Source organism: Mycteria americana, chromosome 2, assembly GCF_035582795.1.
Source record: "Mycteria americana isolate JAX WOST 10 ecotype Jacksonville Zoo and Gardens chromosome 2, USCA_MyAme_1.0, whole genome shotgun sequence".
Taxonomy (NCBI): Eukaryota; Metazoa; Chordata; class Aves; order Ciconiiformes; family Ciconiidae; genus Mycteria; species Mycteria americana.
Window position 1 is genome coordinate 29,180,463 of NC_134366.1, and position 23,079 is coordinate 29,203,541.

A 23,079-nucleotide genomic window follows, 5' to 3' on the forward strand; every position below is an offset into this window, starting at 1 on the left:
TGATGTAAAAAAAAGCATAAATAACAATTCAGAAACATTTGAAAGTACCTTTCGATTAACATTTGCAGCACTAGATTAGATTGCATTCCAGCCCTCATGCCAACAGCAAAGGGGTGTTATCACTTTGCATAGGGGTAACTGCTTAAAAGTGCAGGACCTGAGAGATGACAGGGATGAGGGAGCGAAGTCAGGCTAAATTTGGTTGCAGTACAACCCAGCCATGAAGCAGGAATGCTCAGGTGTGAGGGATCCTCGCCGTAGCCTCTATCTAGGCACTTGAATTGAAGCCTGCTTCAGTGGAATATGGGATTGCATGGGAACTCCAGGAACTGCATAGCTTCTGTATCTTCTATTTATAAGGTGCCATAATCTTCACAATTCCTCCAGTTTACTGAGGACTATGTGCTTCAAGGATAAGAGCACAGAGGATTTGTATCTCTCCCCAGAGTAGTACAGAGACTGGGAGACATTCCTTCTCCATAAACTATTTACCCTTCTGGAATGACCCAGTGTTGTTCCGTTTACATGGCAAATTACTAGTTTCTGAGCTATATAAACGCCCTCTATGTTTCGGGGTCTGCCCCACTGCACAGAAAATATGCAGGAGTTCAATGAATGTACAAATTAGAGCAGTAAAAGCAAAAAAAGTGCAGCTATTTTAGACACTGGCACTTGGCTCCAAAAAATAGGGGAAAAAATTGCATAAAGCAACACCAAAGACTTAGGACCCAGAAGAACTAGGGTGAGATCTAGTTCCACCCAATTTAGATTCCTTGTTTGAGTGTGAGCTGTAGGTCTCTGACAAAACTCTCATAAACTAAGTAGTCATGTTTCCTATATGGATGCTTTTGCAGTTTTCCAAAAGGAGATTTGGCTGGCCAGCATAGGCAGACATGACTTTTCCAAATTAGCAAGACTGGAATCCACCTTCTAGTCTTTTGCACTAAAATAAGATGGAGGAATTAAATGCTGCATGAGAGAGAGAATTTTATAACCTATAAGAATATCTGTTCCCTAGTGAAGAAATAACAAGGCAAATCTGTCACTTGACTGTGTATCACAGTGACTGAGATGTATTTCTATGCCTTGAAGTCTGTTCTACTCATTAGTGCAAGCACCTGCTAGTGCTTGAAAATGATCTCGCATATTTAACCCCCATTTAAATGGCATTATTTCTGACTTCTATTCTAGCAATGGGATCATAATAAAAACTTAAGAGTTGCTGGAAAGGCATGTCTGTTATTCCCATCCCATGCAAATACAAAAACCTGTCAATATTGTATCAGTTTTACATTTAGATGATAAGAGTTTGAGTTTGATAAAACAGCAGGTGAGAACTTTCATCCAAAAAATGACTGCCCACTGTTAGCCCTTTAACAGACATATTACTGAGAGTTACCTTGGGTCCTGGCTGTCCAACACCAGGGAGTCCTGGAGGACCATAGGGACCTAAAGGCCCTTGCTCTCCCTAAAGGAAAAAAAATGGAAAGAAACTATTAATGCAAATGGAACCTTAACCAAATTCCGCCAGAGTGCCTTTCCACACCCTCATTTAGAAATATGTTTTTAAAGTAAAAAAAAACAAACCAAACCAAAACAAAACAAAGAAAACCAAAAAACCTGTCTTAAAGATAAATGTTTAGATTAAGAGCAGGGTCAATATCCTGGCCATACAAGTTGCTGGGATAGATAATAATGTTATAAAGCCATTCTTTCATAAGCATGAGGAAAGATAAAAAATATATTTATTCCTTGTCATATCTTTGGTCCTGACTTTATCCAATAATTCGGTGCTTCCTCAGCTTTTTTCTTGCTAGAAAGAGGTGCATTTGGAAATTAAGCAGTGTTTATGCTTTAAACATTGCACTCAAGGTTCCTCCCATAGCAACAACTGCATATCATGACTGCTGTTCCTACTGCCATCCTACTGCAGCTAGGACTGCAGCTCCTAATTCTCTTGCGTGTTCAATATGTTTCTAACAAAGCCAAAATAGCCACATGATTATTAAAAAGGCTTTTTATCAAAATGTGTTTATTTTTTGGGGAGGTATTCGTATTTGGGGGGTTGAAATTCTGTATCTACTGATAAATTTTATATGCTGAGTTCTGAAACCTTTCAATGAGATTTTTGCACTTGAGAGGTCAATGGAGTCGTATAAAAAATGACTTCAAAGACTTCAAAGCCAGATATTTCTCCGGAAATCTACCAGTTTGTAATCTGCCAAAGAATGAAGCTAAGATACAGGAATGGGAATATACAGTGAAAGTAAATAAAGACATTATCCTTGAAGCTTCATTTCTGATAACTATGCACTTGGAGTGCTACTAGTGCAGCTTTAAACCTGGAATAAGTGGGACTTGATGCCCAGTCTTAAATTAATTCCATTACAGGACAATATGATAATTTGAAGAGCAGCTGTGAAATTTAATGCTTATTCAAAATACAAGATTTTATAGCACACCTTCATAATCTAGTAAATTAATACAGCATCAATAGGAGATAAGTCTTAAAAGGCAGAGAAAAATCAGAGAAAGCTGGTATAACTCAGCAGAATAGCACATGTATCTCCACACAGCACACTGACAAGGTATTAGCAACACTGACATTGCTTTAATATGGATTCTGTGCATGTAGCTGTTGCCAAAATACGGAATATAGGGGGGTTGGAACTAGATGATCTTTAAGGTCTCTTCCAACCCAAACCATTCTGTGATTCTGTGAAAGAAGTTTACTGTATTCCTAGGTAGACCTTATTGTTTGGGTTTCCTAATAATATTTTCATGAAGCCTTTGGACCAGAGTCACAACTTGGTTGAAGTGTATCCAGATTAATGTAAATGATGCAATTTTTACTGATATAAAGCCAATTAGAAATTGACCCTTTTTGTTCATAGCTGTTTTTTGCCTCCTGTGTTTGTTTTGAAACTGATCAAACAGTAAAATCAACAAAAATCCCTCAAATGTCGCATCTTCTAGACTTCCAGTTCCTCCATGGGATTAATTTGGCATTGAACAAACTGTCCTTTTAAAATCAGCTGATCAAAAATCATTTTTATTAAGTGCTTCCCATCAGCAGGAAATTTAGGGAAGGCCAAGAATAATACAACCAAAGCTTGTACTTGTCTCCTCTTTAATTCTCTTTACAAATTCTCTGGTTTAAGTACTGTTGTCCCTTAAGCCAACAGTTAGCTGAATTTCAGGGCTTTTGGGGCTGATTCTGTTTAGACAAGAAGTAGGGGAAATATGTAAGGAAATGTTTTATACTATTTCCTTAGAAAATAATATATACTAAAAGCACGTTTTCAGAAGGGTTTTAGTGACTTACAAATGGCATTCCATTTTGAACGGTCGTAATTTAGGCTTCTAAATTTCATTCATGCCAACAGGTCACAAGTATCTAAGCATCAACAGAAGTTCAACTTCTGACTGTGCATCAGTATGTGGAAGTGCATTGGCAGAATGGTATCAGCAGAGCCACAGTGCTGTAATTACACACACCCAGCCCCATAGTGTGCTCCGCTTTCAGGGCAAAATCATCCCCATGGGAGCTATATAAGTAAAACTGTTGTATAAAGGTTTCAGTAGGACGTTTTGCAAGCAAATTTCCATGCATAGACACGCCCTCAAAGACAGAGATACTTCTGTCACTTTTACCCACAGTTGTGCTTCTTGCAAAGCTGGTCAAGATGTACAAAGCATGGGTTTGGGAAGAACGTTAAGCCAAGCACACCAGCCTGGTGCCCAAGAAGCTTTGCCTTTCAGCCTATATGATCCCTTACCTCACCATCAACTCTTACTTCAATAGCTCTCCCCTTGACAAGCAACATTAACAGATACAGTTCCATGTAGCTTCAGGGCCTGGAGACAGTCTAGTTAGGGATGGACTTCCCCACTTCAAGGAAGATGTGCCTCAGTGAGAAAGAAATGGGCACAGGCTGCTGTAAGGCCAGGCAGTATGCTGAGTATTAGTTGTTCAAATTCACAGTCCTCATTTCGTTCATGGAGAAGGCAGCCTGGGGTCTCTATTGTGCCATGATGTACTAGCACACCCCACAAAATGAATGCAAAAGATATGCAAAGTTGAAAGTATATTTTAAAAAATCTATCAGATAAAAAATATAATAATTCAGCAGCATGCAGCACCACTATGTGTAAGTAGGCTACTCTGGGCACAGCAAACACCACTAAGCATGTTGGCTCCATTTGTCAAAACTAAACCTCTGAAATTGTGTAGGAACTTGTTCCATTCTGAAAAACAACATTTCATAAATACAGGCTCATCTCTCAGCTGAAACAATAAAACAACCCCTTTGTTGTGTTTGGAAAGCATCTTCCAAATTTTTTGTCCGGTCGTCCAAACGGACATCGTGTTTCGTATCTATTTCTGACAGCCCCTGACAGAACTTCCCAAGGACAGTAACTCTGAGCGACGCTTCCTATCGCAAATCATTCGCTCCTTTGCAAGTTCACCCACGTGATAGAGCTATGCTAATATATGCGCTGCCTTGAATGCACATGGGAGTCCTACTGAACTTAATGTTTTTCCAAAAGCTCTTTTTTTAACCATGATAAAAACATTACATAGTTTTCTTTCCAATGACTGGTGTCATGTAATCTGCCTCTCAGCAGCTGTACTAGTAGGTACTGGTGTAGGCAGCGTAAACAGCCTTTATCATAAAAGGTACGTAGGGTAGTATGAAAATTTTGTTCTGTTGAATACTTTCTCACTGACAGCAGAGGATGCCTGAATATTAATGGAGAAAGAAACCCCACCTTCTACCAGACAACATGCAAAACTTGGAAACTTTTAACTATTCAATCTATTTTAAAGACTGTATATTTCAAACTTCATATGGCTATTAGCAAGCCTTCTATGGTGTTGGTGCTATAGGTAATGTGGAATTTATTAAAACCATAAAGTGCCGGCAATAATATCATTATCTCTACACGTAGAAGGAAAAGTCTGCTTTTCAAAGTAGCTTATTTGTAATTACTTTCTTTGTCTAGCACTCTGCTCAAATTCTTTTTTCTCTCCCTATTGGGATTTTCCTTCAGGTGGCATCTAATATCAGCTAGAGCAATGGGAATGAAAATTACACTTGATCTGAGCTTAATATTTTTACATATTAAAACTGTACCATTTTAAGCTTGGAACATACTTAACAGTCTACCTCCCCGCCCCCCCCCCCCCCAATAGTTTGTTATGTTATGATAAGTACCAGTTAGTGCCGATATAAATAATTTCTTTACTTTTAAGACAGCACATACATACTGTAAGGAACACAAAGACTCTGTATTTCAGTCTGTAACGTGATAATGATTAAGCTATAGTAAAAAATAATCTTTCAAATATAATGATTTTGTCTTTAAAGTAAACATTGGCAACAACAATGCAAGTAGATATAGATATTTTAACATATATTATTGATATTTTGTATTTCTAAGCTAGCTGAGGTACCTAGGAACTATACTTCTGTACAGGGAAATTTGATTTTTCAGTCTCCTGGGAAAGACGTTAACTTGCCACATAAGTAAGGAAAGAATTTGTAAGTCATCAGAGAAGAAGCAGCATCCCGTAGCAGTTCATTCTGGGACACATTTTCAGGGAAATATGCAATGGGACACATTTTCAGGGAGATATGCCATGATGGATTTTTCACAGGGTTATCCCAAGATGTTTTTACAGGAATAACTGCTTTGAATACCCACATTCAAACTTAACTGTTTCCTTAAAAGTCTGAAGACACATCCGTTCATATAACTTTAGACTCTAATTGAGACTCTTACTATGCATATGAAATTTTCCAGAGAGGCTCTTACTATAGCAGTGGCTTTTAAGAATGTGTTGTTTTCAGTTTTTCCATGAAAATATCAGGATTTCCAGAAATGCGTACTTTATTTCTAGTAGCTGGTTTAAGAGTTTAAACAAACAAACCCGATGTCACTTCTGCAATGATAACCATATGTACTTCTTGTTCATCACTTCTTTATGAGTGGAACACAGCTCATGCCCACTTCCTGATTTTATCCCCCAATTTTATAATCTGTAACCATATAACTCTGTTTATAAATCGTCCATTGAAACTGGCAAATATTATTATATTTGAATAATATACAAATATATTGTCATATTAAAATATATTATTAATATTATAATATTCATATTATTCCACTCACTAACAAACACATTTTCAAAATTACCTTGAATATAAACGCTCTTATGGAACCTTACTGATGTCATTGTATAGTATATGTTGTGGGTTTTTTAAAAAAAAATATTACTTAAGCATTTTATAACAAATTAATGAAAACAGACAAAATAATGCCTGCTATCTTGAGTAAATTAACAGACATATGCATGTTGAAAATTCATTTTTTATCTAACACCAAGAATACTAGGGGAAAGTGGATGTGCACATTTTTCATTGTTGACCCCAATGAGGTACTTCAGCTTTGCAAAAATGTAAGCAGCAGAACCTTAGGGCTGAGAAGTTTGCTTGACCAAAATAAAAGGTATTACATTCATTCTTAGAACTCTGTTTTCCAGAAAAATCATGGTGATTCTGTTTCCTTTTTAGAGAGGAAACCAAGATGCATGAAGTCCTTTTGTGTTAGAATATTTGCATTTTTCCTGTTTTTCATTGCTATTGAATGGCAAAGCTTGGGGAACAGGACCAAGATGACTGCTTCAGAAGACAGGAGATACACAGTGAAAATAGCCAGTTCCCAACTCCTAACTGTGTTTGAGTGAAATGTCCTATTACTCTCTAATGTTTTTCTCCTAATGTTATTATGTTTTATACTGTGTTGTAGGTTTACTGTTAACATGCAAATTCAGCATTTGGTTAAATGGAATTATATTTAGTCAGGTAAATTAATATAAGATGAGTTAACATGTATTTTTATTTTTATAGAAGCGGAGTTCAAATTTGTCATTTTAAATGCCTCAGCTCTTTATGGAGAAAGTTTGTATATATGGTAATAAAATGATTTAGATGTTTTTGAGATGTTATAACTTTGCAGAAATGCAAATAGAGAAAACTTTCTTTAAAGTTTGCTTAATAGCAAAAATTGGTTTTAGCTAATGCCACGCTGAGCTGCATTCTGTGCAGGATACAGGTTGTTCGACATATTCATACATGACTTGAAAACAGAGTGAAAGTAAAGTGACGAAGTTTGCTTGTGTTTAAAGAGATTACTAAGATAAGGACTGATTGTGAAGTGCATCAGAAAGACTTTAAGAGGTTAAGGATGTGATTCATCTCCATACGATCACTCCTAAACTTAGCCATCTACATGGAAACAGGTTGGCTGAGTTCCTGTTGTAGTTAGTGGAAAGCCGGTCAATGCAGGCAGTGGGACTTTGAGAGAGATTCAACTCATTACTGGCAATATGATACGTCAATGTCATGAAAAGGGATGGAAGTAGAGTATTGCGCAGCCAGTAAGACTTCACACTGATAGATTAGCCAGCAGCTTAAGGGAGAATAAGAAAATGCATATGAATAACAGAAGAAGTAAGCTATGAAAAGTTCTTTTAAGTGATTTCTTGGACAATGTTTCTGGACTCCATGCTACCTTGCTTCAGACAAGCCAAATTAAATTAGTTGAAGCTGCAATGCCAGCAACCCTTTCCTGCTGGTGGCTGCCAGAGCCAGTGGCATCCAGACAGCACACAGATGACACTGTCCCCAGCTGTGTCTGCCACCTGGCACTGCAAAGCAAGAGAATGGGTACGGCACTGCCTTACAGAGGTGTGGGATGCACTGAGCTGGCCAGATATATGAGTGAACTGTAGACTTCACAAACGAGACCCAAAACATCTGTAGGCTGAGCTTGATCCAGAGTTTATATTTTGAGGAACTGAATCTCCTCTTTCAAACCGCAGCATGGCCCACTAACAATGAATAAAAGTGCTCAGCAGCGGTGTTATGCGTTTTGTCGCATCAATACTAATGCCATGTAACTGCCTTTAGCTCTGCTAAACTGGGGTGAAGTCACTAGTTCAGCTCAAAAAGCAGAAGTATTAGCATGGAAAGGCCACGGGCATAAGGAACTGCACTAAGAATAGACTTATTTATTTTATCCAAGGCAGTTATAAATAACTGCCACTTTTCAGAGATATTGTATTATGCGTCATGAAAACTAATTTTAAAAGAGCAATTGAATAATCCTTCTGTAAGGACCAAAGATATTGGAAGGACTGGTATGTGTCTGAACCAAAAAAGGCCTTGGCCTTTACTAGCTGAATGGGTGTTTATTAAGTTGTAAACAACCACTGATTATCTGTACTGATCATTAAAAAATTTTTCACTCATCTCAAATAAGCTCCAAAATGCCAAAGGTTAGCTTTGGTGCTAGGTATGGACAAGAGATAACCTCTAAACATACATATGTTTCTGCTATACTCTTTGAGTATAAGTACCTAAGTGTATTAATTAAACTTGTCTGGCAATATTTTTATTACGATAAATGTCTGAGCCTGGAAAAACCTCAACTATAGACTTTAAACAGCAGGTTGCAGAGTTGGAAGCTGAAAAAAGAGGGAACTTCCTTTCTTACTCATACTGAAAATCTGCAGCTGAAGTATAACAAGAGACCATAAATATTATAACCAGGTAGATGAATTCTAGAGAGCGCTGCATGTATTTTACAGACATGAAAGTGTGTGAAGAGACTGACAGGAGGACAAACAACATTCAACAAATATGGTTTAGTGTATAATAAAAGTATCTGTTAGTACTGGCTTGGACTCATCAGTGTGAAATGACAGATAAAAAAATTACTGTCATTTGCTGTGCTGAAGTTAAAGAGGGGCATGACTTTTCCATCACATGTATGAATACCTTCTTTCAGACCCATCATCCTCTTTCTTTCCCCACTTCTGAAATATTCTGTAGCAGCTTTCCTAATCGAGCATTTTGTTGAGACGATGAAGAAATAAAAAGTATGAAAAAGCATTTGTCATCAAGGAAAATCATGATGGATGCCAGTATTCCCAACTTTTAACCATAAATGTTTCCCATATCTAAATTTATTTCTGTGAATCTTCAAATGAAATTGTTGCCTAAGAAACAAAACATGAGTGTTTAAATATTGCATCTTTGGCAAACTGCTTTGGGTGAATTTAGTTGCCTTGTATAACTTACGTATGGCATTGTATTAACCAGGCTATCAATAATCCTGTGGTAGAAAGTCTTTGTCATTAGACCCTACATTTTCAAATTGATACATGAAATATCTTTCTGTACCGAACAATGATGTTAACAGCTGTCGCATGGGCAAGACAACTGTATTCACATAAAGCAATTTCCCAAAGGTTTGCAAACCAGAAAACTGCTTAAATTAATCAGATACTTTATCTAACTGATTTTGCTTGACAAGCTGTAGTCATTAACTCTAAATGATCTATTTTAAATATAACTAAGGCATTAATTGTCATCAAATCTTACACCTCTATAATTTTCAAAGTTGTCTAGAGTTTTTACAGTATACAAGCAATTAAAAATGACTTTAAATACTCAATCTAAAGATTTTATAACCAACATCTAGAATTACTTAAAATCTTTAAACACCAGGCATTTTAGTAAAAAATATTTTAGAAAAAACCTCCAAAGTGATGGCAGAAGCCAATACACATATTCAGGTGATTTAAATTCCAACCTAAGTGCTGTGGCTCTAGGCAGGTCCTTGGTAGCTCCCTATTGTGGCCTTACAAAATGCTCTTGGAGACCCAAGTGGAGAACTGGCTGTATGTGCCAACAATACAAAGCCTTCATAACATGATGACACTACGGTGTACCAAGCAGATGGTGTACATTATTGCTGTGCAAAGGACACCGCTAACAAAAAACTACTGAGGAAAAAGGATAGTTGAGCATAAAGATTCTACACAGGGTTTCTGCATCTTCTCTCCCTATATAAATAACATCTACACATACACAACTACATCTTACCTTGCTTCCTTGAATGCCTTTCGGGCCTGGCTCACCTGGAGGTCCACTGATACCCTACACAAAAGTCGAAGTACAGAATGAGTTGCCTTTGAAGATGCATGTAAAGTTTCTTTTGAATTTGGCCTGAACAGGGCACAGTAAAATGTAGCACAATGCTAAGCTCTTAAAGGACAAGAGTTTTCTGCATCATATCCTGTGATGTGCCCAACACATTGAATATTGTTAATATTCAATAACCAGTGCTGGCAGAAAGGATATCTTACTACTCCATGTGAATTGCATCTGTTTTATCTGAAGCTTTCCATCCCTTTCTCATCTGGCTCCTGACTTTGCCATATTTTCATATTCTCTCTTCTGCCCAAGCAAATAAACTAAGCTGTCATGTCCTATTTAGCTCTGTTTGTAAGAAATCACTTCCTCTACATCTCTCTCTGATGATGAACTGAGATTAATTTTAATTCCCTGACATTACTACAACAATTGTGCCCCCTCACACAAGGCAATACTTAATGGCTCTTTGGAAGAGAGGTAGGTAAGGTACTCTGTCTGGAGTGATGACATTTGAGGAGGTCCCTTCATCAATACAGTGGCTGGTACAATAGCTAGAAAAAAGTAGGTCTGATAATTATGAAGAGCAATAAGATCACAGGATGAATAGATTACATCCAAGTCCAATGTTAAAGCTTTAACTCTTACTGGAACCCTCCAGTTCACCGACTTGAGTTAGTGAACATCCCACTGGCATCTGCTGGGCTGCCCAGTTGGGTCAGATTGATCAACTTTGTTGCAACTACCACTAACAGAGCTGATAATCAAAATGAAGTGGAAGCCTCATGAGGTTTTTTAAGTGACTGGAGAAAAAAAAAGTAATGAGCTATCAAAAAGAATAATACCACAAAATTACAGTTTATTGTAGTAAAAATGCTGGGTCAAATATGCATAATTTTATGCTTATAAAAAGACACAAACTGGCCCAAACCTCAATGTATTGGTTTCATTGCTGACACAAAAATGTCCTCAGAGTGTGTTCATTCCCTTTTTTAAATATGATAAACTACAGGAAACATATATCCCAAAAGAAACAAAAATAATCCCTTTCAGCTACCATCATTAATAGCTATAGTAAATCCTCCAAAATACTGCATTTTGGCTCACAAACAGATATGAAAATTTTGGAATATCTGTGATTTTGTATCTCCCATGGATTTGCAGTCATAAAAATATTTACTATTCTCTCCTTTTCTTTTGCAGCTTTTGTACGAAGCATGTAAAAATGCAGTCACACACCTAAGTAACAGTTATACGACCACAAATCAAATATTGGGGGGAAAACAGTGAATGAAATGAAGATAGTTAGTGTTCCAAATTATGCTCAAATCATAACTTTACAAACTAGGGAATAACTGTCTCGTAAGAGTACAGTGATGTCCCAAGTGCTGTATTGTGCATAAGCTCACAGTTTGAGAGTACTATTTTGAGTACTATTAGTACTCAAATTAGTACTGTTGAGTATATAATATTATACTATTATTAGTACAATAATACTACTAGTAGTATTATTGTACTAGTACTATTGTACTAGTATTATTGTAATATTATATGTACTATTATATGTACTATTGTACTATATGTATTATACTATTATATGTACTACTGTACTATAATATGTACTCTTATTGTACTAGTACTATTGAGTATATAATATTGTACTAAATTAGTACTATTGAGTATATAATATACTATTGAGTATATATAATATTAGTACTATTGAGTACTATTACTATCTAGAGTACTATTTTGAGTACTATTTACTAAAAGGAATCTTGCAGTTTTGTTTGTTTCAAAAGAAGCAAACTCTACTTTATTCTCGTAGTATCTCTGTCTCATATAAAGAAACACAATATTTCTTTAAAATCTCTTAGTACTTGAAAAGCATTTCCAAAAGAGACTTTGAAAAGTCACATTTTTATAAGCTATTCTTCCCAAGGAAAAAATTACGATCATGATGTGAGATGGACAAACGTCCCAGCAGTAAAATGGCCATGTGCTTGAGGCAGGATGTGCTAATAGAAATACAAAATATAATGTTAATATAAATACGTAAGTTAAGACAAATCATTCTCAAGCTCACTGCATGCTATCTTCCTTTTAGTCATTAAGCGGGTTGTAGTTTCGTTGGTAATTCTTAGTTCTCATAGCTCAGAATTACAATAAATCCTTATAACCATTGATTAGTCCTCTTGTATAGCGATACATTCATCTGTTTCTGTTCTCCAGCAGTTAGGATTTTTTTTTTTTAATGAGCCTTTCAAACCTAAACTGAACCTAGACCATTGTATTGTATGATGATATGTAACAGTAAGCTCAAAACTGGGATAATGCAGGAGTAATTGCAGTTATGCTGTATATGAAAAGAAAAAAAAAGATTTTGCCTTAAAATAATGAGGTTATGTCATTGTACAAGAATTTAGAGATGGCTTGACTTGCAACAGCAGCTGGTATTTTACAGAGTGTGCAAAACTGAACATATACTGCATGGTGAGTTGAATTTATGTAGGGAAATGTTGGTGATCTGATTTGTCTCACTAATTCCTGTCAAAATTGGCCAAAAATCTCTTAGAATCCATGTGTTTCTATTTTTTAATAAACAAGAACAAAGAAGTGTCATCTTTTGGGGCACAGATCACATCTTTACTAATTGCTTACCAGACACAATCACTAGAGCATAAAATAATAAATTAATAAATTTGTAGCATTATTGCACATCCATTGCCAAGCAAAAGGAAAGCAGAAAAATGTAATTTAGAAACATTGAAAATGGCATTTAGGAATAAATGTTCACATCTTAATACCATGTAATAAATTTCTGTTACCCTGTTATGTCCCCATTATGTTTTCTTTCATATAACCCAGAAACAGGCTCAGCAGAGAAGTGAGTGGGCAAGTGCTGGCCACATCATTCCACATCACCTATGGATCTACTAGGAGACTGGCATAATTTCTTGAGATCTCTACTCCATACAGCAGCTCTTCTTATATGCCTAGTACCAATTTTTTAATGGAAATTACACAGGTTGTAAGAAACACAAAAACAGCAATAACCCTCTTCAGCAACTGCAAAGGAGAAGAGGATGATCTGGACTTCTGCACAGATAACAAATAACTGATCACTGATCTGAGAGTGGTAACAATCTCTGCTCCTAATAACACTGAGACTTTCTCTGACTCATTTCTCAGGTTTTTAAATAATTACTGCAGATTTTAGTCTCTCTAACAAATTTCAGTCTCTCTGGCTGCTTTATATTTCAGGAGGACTGTGTACAGCTTTCCAAGTTACAGGTGGATGCTGCCATGTAATCTAAGAGGAATTTAACAAGTAGGGGTATGATAGGGCATGATTATACTCTAAGGGTAAGAGGAGAGCTCTGCAGTTGGAGAGCCCAGGTGGGCCACACACCTCTGAGTAGCTTTAAGCAGCAGCAGCAACCAAGATTTTTTCTTTGAAAATTACTTCCAAAAGACAAAGATTTGCCAGACTCTGCTGTCTTGGTGCCTCATGCACCAAATGTGCTGCTCTCCACAGAGTTGACGGGTTGTATGTAGAAGAACCTTACAGAATATAATGTGTTTTCTTTTTATTTGGTAGCTTTTAGTTCCCTTACCTGAGGTCCCCGAGGTCCCCTAGGGCCAAAAGGACCTTCCAAACCCTGAGGAAAAATAAGATTCAATTATCAGATTAATAGGAAGTTGGAATTATCTGCTTTAAAGTATTGAAAACCGCAGTGTACATGTAACGGCTCATAGCTCTGTTCAAGCATTTTCTAGGAAGTGTCTTCTCTCTCCAGAGTACTGCCATTCTCATTCTGTATGCAGTAATTGCCTGTTACATTCCATCCTCAATATTTAGTTAAAATACTTTTCATATACAATAAACACTGTGGGTGGCTACTTAACATCTGAGCTATTTGATTAACTAGTTGTTATTTGCCACAGGTCTTTAAATTCAATTTCTAGAAGTATATTAGATACAGAATTCTTAAAAAAATGCTTCAGTGCTTGTACCAGAATAACTTCAGGTAACTTTGTCTCACTAACTCAAACTACTGATCAGTAGCATGGCAGAATCACACTAATAGTTTGCAAAAACCATTAAAAAATGCATCCCAAAAAAGTAAAACGCCATATTTTTTTATTCCATTAGCTGTCAGCTATCATTTCTCCATTTAATGAGTTCTTACCAGTTACCACCACTGTAGATTCACAAATCTTTCTGCTGCACTGTTTATTCTTCAGTCACCAGAATGCATATTCTACGGCATTTCACTTCCAGTTGACTCAATACTCAGTTGTAATTTATTTCTAAAGCAAAAATAGCTTTCACCAAATAGTTTACTGGTCTTTTCTTTCTCTTTCTTCTCTTTTAATTAGCAACATCTCCACACGCAGAGGCACCGGCAGACTGCTGCATTTTTCGAGGCATGTGTCACATTTTGAACTTCTAATAGCCTTGACGAATTTAGCAGTGATACCTACACAGCCACACCCCATCGACTGTCTTCCCCTGCAGATTCAGATTCAGAATTTTCTAACAATTCTCTACTCCCTGGCATTTGCTCCCATGCCAAACATCAGCCAGCAGAGAAAGAAGATAACCCCACTCAGTTCTAGCCCATTTACAAAACTACACAAGCAACGGAATATGCTGATGCGATGATAGCTACTTTTGGTAGAATACACACATATGACTGGAGTCAGTTTTGATTTCAAAGCTGAACACAAGCTGTCTGAATTTCACGCCTGAACAGCTTTTGAAGAAACTCAGATTCACAGCATCAAAACCTCTGCTGGACTCAGTCTGATTAGTGAGATTGGAAAGCAGCGAGGGAAAAATGCAACATTTTCAAATCAGACAACACTACTGCCAATTATGCTTCAATAGCCATCACTGCAGTTAAAGATCCACCTTGGAATAAGAAATTTACTTCTCATACATTTGGCTACGTATGTTCTGTTTCTGATGATTTTGTCCAGCACAGACTAATTTCATTAAAAAAAAAAAATTCACTTTGTTCTATCTTCTGCATTTGTAAATGTGAAGCTGGGAATTCTGGAAGTGACTGTAATTTTCACTTGTCCACTAATTTCTTGAAGTCCATAATCCATGATAATCTCTGATCCTCTGCAGATGTCAAACTTTTTTTTCATCACTGTCCTCAACAGAAATTAAACCAGCAAATTTCCGGCAGTCCTGGCATATGTTTGCTACATCCAGATTTCTTGGCTGCTTTGATTATGTTCTTTGCCAGCTTCTGAACAGCTTCCTTTTATCTTAGTAGACATTTCACATAACCTTGTGCTATTTCTCACATATTGCCTGGATAAAGAAGTTATGATCTTTCTTTATTCCCCTGAAACATGCAACTCTTTCTCCTTTTTCACTGATATTTCAGCCTTTTCTGACTCACTTGCTGCCATTTTGAACTCCAGCATCTCACAAGACATTCTCAGCCTTTAGGTTTTTATTATGTATAATGCCCTTTTTCCTTTGCAACAAATACCACTGCTTTGAATATTTCCTAATTCCTACCTGAAATTCATCATCAAGTAACAGGTTCCAGGAACCACAAACTTTTCAAGCTGGTCTTTGATAAAGGTAAGCATAATATGGATGTTAAAACTGAAGAAATGTGCTTTAATAAAACAATCAGCTGCAATCTAGTTGGTAGTACTTAACAACTCTAACTATAAATCAGTGGTTTGTAGTACTCATACAAACCTGCTTACATGAACTCAAGATGCATGATTATCTCACTCAGGAGTACATTATCCTTCCATCTTTCAGAGTGTAAAAACCAGGAAAAATTTATATTCACTTGTATCACTTCTGCACTTCAGCTTACAAGAAGAGGAGGACTAGATAGAAGTGTGAATGCATATCAGCACAGGTGGGCTGGTAGACCTGAAAGTTGTTCAGGTTGTTCAGGCTTCTATTGTAATATAACTTTATACACTTGAATTAAAATTAACATTTTAAGGAAAAAAATCTGGTGAACTCTGTAACACGCTCACAGTCCTTTGTAAGCAGAGCTTGGCATTGGTCAGGACAGCTTTTTTTTTAGGTAAGTGACTACATTTCTTCTGCAAAATGGAAAAAAAGAATATGGTGAACTGTGGGTTCAGTCTCGACGAATCTTATTTCTACTATGAATGCATCTCTACTACCAGGGAATTATAAGATGTTCCAAATTTACAATAATCTTTACAAGCTATGTTTATGAATATGTTACATGATTTTCTAGTATCTTCATCAACGTGAAACAGTTCAAATAAAAATTATACTTACTCTTTCCCCTTTTATTCCTGGGGATCCACATTCTCCTCTTTCACCCTTTATAAAAAATCAAAAGGTTAATAGCTGAACAAGATGTTTTGATTACACCACATGCCTTAAAGACTGTGCAAGCAGTTCAGTAGTACAAGAGGTTTAGTAGATTCTGAGGACCTGAGAGTGGCATCATTAGATATGGTCTGTAGAAGATATGGTCTGCTCTACTCAAGATAGATACTTTTTCTCTCTGAGAATGCCTACAAAATTTCTATCCTACATGGAGGATAATACCTTTAAAGTGTAATAAGTTTTGCTGTATTTTTCCACCTCACTGTGCTGCCTCCAGAGATCCCCTCTATATTCTGATTTCATTACTGTGGTGTCTGAGATTTTCCTGAATAACAGTTTGAGATTGTACAAATGGAATTAAGAAAGAGAATTACTAATGTGTTCCACTGATGATTTAACAAATCAATAGACACATGAAAAGTAGACATATGAGTCTACTTTTCCCATTTCCATGAAATGTTTCTATAAAATTGACTGAAGCATTTTTCTAATAGATTCAAAGATTCAGAGAGGCACTGCTTTTATTAACAATGTAGAGAGATAAGTGTCCAAACCAAGCAAAGTCAAAATGGGATTATCTCTGTTTCTGTTCTGGCTATGATGGTCCAGTTTGCAACGTAAATTTTGGCTCTAGAATCTTGCAAGTCATTGAAGTGTATAATTTTTTTAGCTTCTTGGAGAGCCTATCTTGAGATTTTTTTTGATCAAGCATTAGCCCTTGCAAGTTATAACTAGCTTAAAAGTAAACTTCCTTGTGGTAAGTTTTTTGAAAGCTAATGATTGCCACATCTATTTGTGTTTGGAGTAAACAATTTCACATTCTTTCTACTTAACCTCTTATTCAACCCTCAACTTTCTTTTTCGTTCCAGAAGCTTTATTTCTGATCTTTGACATTTTAATTTTTGTATTTAGATTACATTTTCTGATTATTTTTTTTTAATTCCAACAAGCCAGTCTGCAAACATTTACATAAATGACGAATTTACTTCTAGGGATTGCATTAGGAGCTCTCATGACAAAAAGACAAGACAGGCTCTTCCCCATTCCTTCACATACACTGTCAGCAAGTGACAATCTATTTTCAGACTACTTCTATTCTATAAAAATCTTACCTTGTCTCCCTTGTAGCCAGGAGCTCCCTATTCAAAAATTAAAAAAAAAAAGGGAAAAAAATCATAAAAGAGAAAGCAAAGGCGTAACATACTGCTAATTTAAGTAGGAAAAAAACCCAGTAAAGAATTATGTTTCCTAAGTTTAACTATTCACAACAATAAAATATCTCCCTGGAATCATTTAATATATAATTCTCTGCAAATTTAGATGTGTATTTCTTCCTCATAACATTAGCTGTAAATATGCCACTCAGTTTGCCAGCCTCTTAGCAGATATACACTACCATTTAAATGGGACTTTTAAACTGAATTATCTTATGCATGGAGTAGCGTTAACCTTTCTACTGTGAATCAACAAGAATTCAAGCTGAGAAATATCAGATGTCAGAAGCCATTGGAGGACTATCTAGATGTTTTTAGTGATGACATTTTCAATTCTATCTTTGGGATAAGTCTAATGCAAGTCAATACAAAATCACATAGCTTCAAAAGTTCCTTTTGCCAGTAGCATCCCATCTCTGTACTTAAGCACATGGTTAGACTGTTTCTTTCAGTGTAGATACTTCTCTAAACCAGAACTTAGTTTAGGTGCTCTTAATAATTGAATAAAGTAGATGTGTGAAAAATGGAAAACACATTTTCAGTTCAGTGGAACTAAACTGTGAATCAGGATCTGGAAGATAATCTGAAAAGACCAAATATGAGTTAGCACTGTAGTAGTCTCCTACCTCTTCACCTTTTTCTCCATGATCTCCTTTTTGAGCATCTCCCTATTGGAAGCAAAGGAATACAACTGAAATATGTATTGCTCTTTTATTTATCACTATTACACTAAAACCAAGAACACTGTTTAAGGAGCAGAAGTTGCTTTTCCTGTTTCCGAACATCCATGCCTTTTCCTCCCACAATCAAGGACACGCAACTCCTTTCTATGTTAATCATAGAAAACTCAACTACTGCTATTAGATGACTGACATCTTAACTCATCAGAGCAAGTTGCTCTGCTCAAGAGATTTGTGTACTGTTAGAAAGCTCTGTGGAGCTCGGAGAGCCTTCAGCTAGATTCAGAGACCTCTGCTGTCAGAGAAAAACTGGAATGATAGGCAGTGTTAACTTGGTAGCAGTTTAGTTTCAAATTTTTCTCTCTCACTTCTAAAGCAGCTAACTATAAACCTCTCATAGCAAAAGTCAGTCTTTTAAATCATATTTTAACATACTTTTCCTTTGCTATATTCACTTCTATGGTTTGAATAAAACTAGATAGAAATTTGCTTTATTTTTTAAAATTCACTTTACCTTGTTTCCTTTTGGTCCTGGCTCACCTTTTTCCCCTCTGCTACCAGCACTGCCCTAAAATAAAGCAGGAAAATGTTATTACCATTGTGAGGATAAAATTCTCCAGTTTCTCTAAGACTGTATCTTGGGGGCAGGCCAAAATCATTCTGGAATAAGCTAGGTAGAAACCCACACTACACGTGTGACACTACTTTCACTTAGCTAAAAAAAATCTGGTATTATAAGGTACCTATGATTTTTTTTAATCATATGATTCAACGATAAATACATTTTCTACAGAGCATTTGAAAATCAAACGAGGAAGGTGTCACAGAAAACATACACAGTTCCTCCTCCCCATTTTTCAGAGTTACCCACCACTATCTAATCTTCTGTGCTTAAAAAAACCCCATGCACAGAACAACTTAGTGTCAATATTCATCAGCCCCAAAATAAAAAAATTACTACACCATTATTCCTGTTAGGAGGATCATGAAGGTGGGGACTAGAAAGCTTGGTGTATATGTGCATATATATAAAAAATACATACATAATAGGTTGCATCTAATAATTTTGGATAGAATAACTTAAAATTCTTGGATCTGAAATTTTAAATTGGAAGCAGGGGTTTTAGGTCCAGATGCACATTATCCAGAGCCAAGGGACTGGATGATAGGCCCTGCTGTCATAACCTGCTACACATAGAGTTGACCAGCTGCTTAGTGTCTAGAGAGAAAGGCAAAAAACTCTGTATGTACCTTGGCTGTCTCTGGGGGAGCTATTAAATGTACAAAAGGGATCAGAGACGTCACACACTGTCTGAACTCCCACTTCTCTCTTCTTTACCAGAGCCAAGAAACAGTTATGTGTTGAAGTGTCACAACAGAAACGAGAGTGTTGGAGGTAGAGTTTTAGACCTTTCTTCATATATGCCATCACCCTCAATCTTTTGAACTTTTATCCCTTACACAAATAGAAGCTGCTGGTGGAAGTAAACCTGTGTCTAATGGACCTTTCCATCCTCGTCGCAAGATTCAAGAATAACTTCTTGATTTGGGCTTCAAATTCATGTACCTATTCATCCACAGTGTTTTATTAGGCAATAATATAAATATATTTCCAAGATAGTATGTGATTATGGATAGATTTTTTTCAGATAATGTGCAACATTGATCTCAATGACTGAAATGCAAATTCTGGAGGATTTTCAAATGAATGCATACTTACAGAATCACCTTTGTCTCCTTTTACTCCCTTTTCACACCCACAGTTCTTCCACATACACTACAAGATTAATAGAAGCATTAAGGAGAACATTCTTCAGATGTATTATTTCAAATTTTTAAAGCAAAAACTCTGTTTTTGCCTAGCCACAGACTAGAGAATATAAAAGTGGAATAACAGGAAATAAATGATCTTCTAATATATATATCTCTTAAACAATCAACATTACACTTTTGTATAGCCCAATCAAAATCAGTTGCTGGATCTATTTATAACAAAAACAAATAAATGTGTTACTACTGTAACTACAAACAATTAAGGTAGCATATACATAGCATATAGTACCGTGAAACCTTACATAATTTTTGGACCATTTTGACATTGCTATTGTTTTCTAATGAGACAACTAATGAACTTGCATGTATTGTACTAGTCCTTTTCCACTCTGGTAGGAAGAGTTCTTTATGCCTTACTGTTGATACTACTCACTAATGAACAGAAGCTGTAGATTTCTCAGGAGAAGGGATGGAAGAAATGGATGAAAGCTAAAATAAAAGCAACCATGGTCGGAAACTTTACTCAGGGAAGGAAGGTTGATTAATCCTGGAGTATTGTTGCATTATAGAAGAAGCGGACACCAGGAGATCTAGTATGAACAAGAGTAATCAAAACACACAAAACTCAAAAACCCTACCTGCTTCTGGAGCAAGGCTTCCTGAAAAGAAAAGAAAAATATTACTTTAATATAGATTTAATTTAACAGAGTACTAATTTAACCATTTTTCCTCTCTGGTTTACAGAATTTCCAAGGTGAATGGTAAAGAATGTGAATACCTTCATCTCTTCCTTACAGTGGTAAGAACCAGTCTGTGGAACTACTCGTATGGAAAAGGGTTCTCTGGTAGGAATAGGGGGTTACTTCATGTGACCCATAATGATCAGAAAACAAATGAGATGTAATGGGACAGCTAAGTAGCCTATATTAGGGAACAGTGCTAACAAGGGGAGTATGAAAAGACTTCCTAATGAAAGGCCTTACTATGGAAGGCCCTACTGACATAATATACAGGGGAAGGACTCAGTGATTTTATCAGCTTTATGCATGAGAACAAGTTACCTTCTAAAGAACTATCATATGCTCATAGACATACTCTGTGTGCTGGGAAATACCCTGTCCCTCCATCAGTGATCAGTGCACCTGAGCTATTATTGTCCAAGCACACAACTCCTTGGAGAGCGGCTGGGAGGAGGAAGCTCCTTCTGTCCTGACTCCTGATGTAGCAGAGACATGCACCACAAAACCCTCTGCATTGCCTTCAGGACTTGCCCATCAAAATTAAATTAAATCTGCCATGGATAGATGCATGACAAGATTAACCTCAGCATTACTTACCAGTTCCAACGCTACATCAACTATCAGATTCTGATCATCCAGGCATAAGACATGTTTAGCGGATGAATCACCAGATATCACACGCAATTTTTCTTCTTGAACTTTTTTCTTAGAAAGGCCAATGGTAAAAAAACGTATTCCAAGACTTCTAGCTGCTGTGGCTATGCCCTGGACATTAGGGCTGTTTGGATGATCCACACCATCAGTCATCAAAAAAGCCACTTTCACACTTCTCTTACGACCTTCAGTTTTAAACAGCTGAGTGGCATTGGAAATTGCATAATAGGAGTAGGTGCCGTGGCCAATAAAGCCCAGAGACTTGATTTTCTCTTTAAAATTCTGCACATTTTTCCAGGCTGTAAAGGGATGATCAATGCTGACTGTGCTGCTGAACTGCATACTTGCTAGTTTGACATTATACTTCTGAGACTTAACTGGTTTCATCTGGAAAATGCTGTCAGTTAAGTTTTGAACAAAATTCTTCTGTAAATCAAAAAACTTATTTTTGGCACTTTCTGAACTGTCCAAGATAAAGACTATATCAATGAGACACATATCACCTGTAATGGAACAAGAAAGTTAAATTGATGAATGATGGGCATACCTGCACAACAGATTTCAGATAATTCTCTGCAACAATCCCAATCCTCAAATAATTTCCCCACAAATTCCTCTGTCTTTCCAGTAAAAATTCTAAGGATAAATGTCACTGTAAATGCCAAAAAATTCTACTGAAGTCAAGTAACTAAATTTAAGCTACTTTAATTCATACCAGTATTATTAAATATAGTCTACAGACAACAACTTTCAAATTAGGGTCTTGATGGGATTGTTTTAGCATCTTAATTAATTTTGTATACAAAATTTTCCACATTCAATTTCAAACTAAAAATTAGGCTCCTTATCATTTATCTTAAAAGAGATATGCATGTCAATGAAAATCACAGATCAAACTGGAGTCCATGACCAAGTAAATGTCACCACAGTATTTTCCAGGCCTGATAATCAAAATAAATCACATTTCATAAATGCATATATAAGTTGTCAATTACTAGCTAATTATCCTGAAATATGTGGAGACATACAACATCGTCAATCAGAAATTTTAAGAAAATGGCTTTACCTTCATCTTTTTGCCCAAGAGAATAAGAATTCTTTCCTTTCTTTCTGTTTTGCCCATATACTATCTGGTTTGTTGTCACAGCCAGAAGTAAAAAGCAAAAGAAAAAATGTTTTTTCCACATAGTGACTTTGATCCCAAATTAGACAATGTTTCCTTCCTGTTAAAAGTAATAAACCACCCGTGAATACTTCATTAATAGATGCAAATAAATAAACACAGATACTTTACACACAGAATACACATTTGTGGGAAGCACAATTCTAGAGACAACATATAAAAAACAATTCTAAAAAGTCACTGGGTAGGCAATTTAAGCATAGCAGCCAGTACAATCCCAACTGTAGCTCACATCTAAATTAGAACACGGTTGATTAGAGAAGAAATATGGGTAGAACAAACACCTTTTCTTTCTTAAAAAAAGCCAGTGCTATCTTTAGCTTTCATTTGAACATCTAACAAAGAAGGGTAAAAGAAACTGTTACTAATGCATATTGCTATTAACATACTTTGCTATTAAACTAATTATATTAAATTAGCAGAAATATTATAGAAAACAGAGAATGTAGTTTGTTTCTAGAATTCCCTAACTGTTAGGAAT

General features: G+C 36.2%; 1 protein-coding gene across 1 annotated transcript in view; it reads right to left on the reverse strand.

The window, feature by feature from the left end:
• Nucleotides 1-22,618, reverse strand: part of COL28A1 (collagen type XXVIII alpha 1 chain) — a 68,557-nt gene extending 45,939 nt beyond the window's left edge. The window contains exons 1-11 of the mRNA XM_075492869.1: nucleotides 22,482-22,618; nucleotides 21,359-21,918; nucleotides 20,660-20,680; nucleotides 19,969-20,025; nucleotides 18,763-18,816; nucleotides 18,195-18,236; nucleotides 17,467-17,493; nucleotides 16,300-16,344; nucleotides 13,619-13,663; nucleotides 9,957-10,010; nucleotides 1,400-1,468 (exon numbers count right to left, since the gene is read on the reverse strand). Of these exons, the coding sequence (XP_075348984.1) occupies nucleotides 1,400-1,468; nucleotides 9,957-10,010; nucleotides 13,619-13,663; nucleotides 16,300-16,344; nucleotides 17,467-17,493; nucleotides 18,195-18,236; nucleotides 18,763-18,816; nucleotides 19,969-20,025; nucleotides 20,660-20,680; nucleotides 21,359-21,918; nucleotides 22,482-22,602 (1,095 nt within the window). The 5' untranslated portion in view covers nucleotides 22,603-22,618. The remainder of the gene's footprint in view (nucleotides 1-1,399; nucleotides 1,469-9,956; nucleotides 10,011-13,618; nucleotides 13,664-16,299; nucleotides 16,345-17,466; nucleotides 17,494-18,194; nucleotides 18,237-18,762; nucleotides 18,817-19,968; nucleotides 20,026-20,659; nucleotides 20,681-21,358; nucleotides 21,919-22,481) is intronic.
• Between the last annotated feature and the right edge of the window lie 461 nt (nucleotides 22,619-23,079).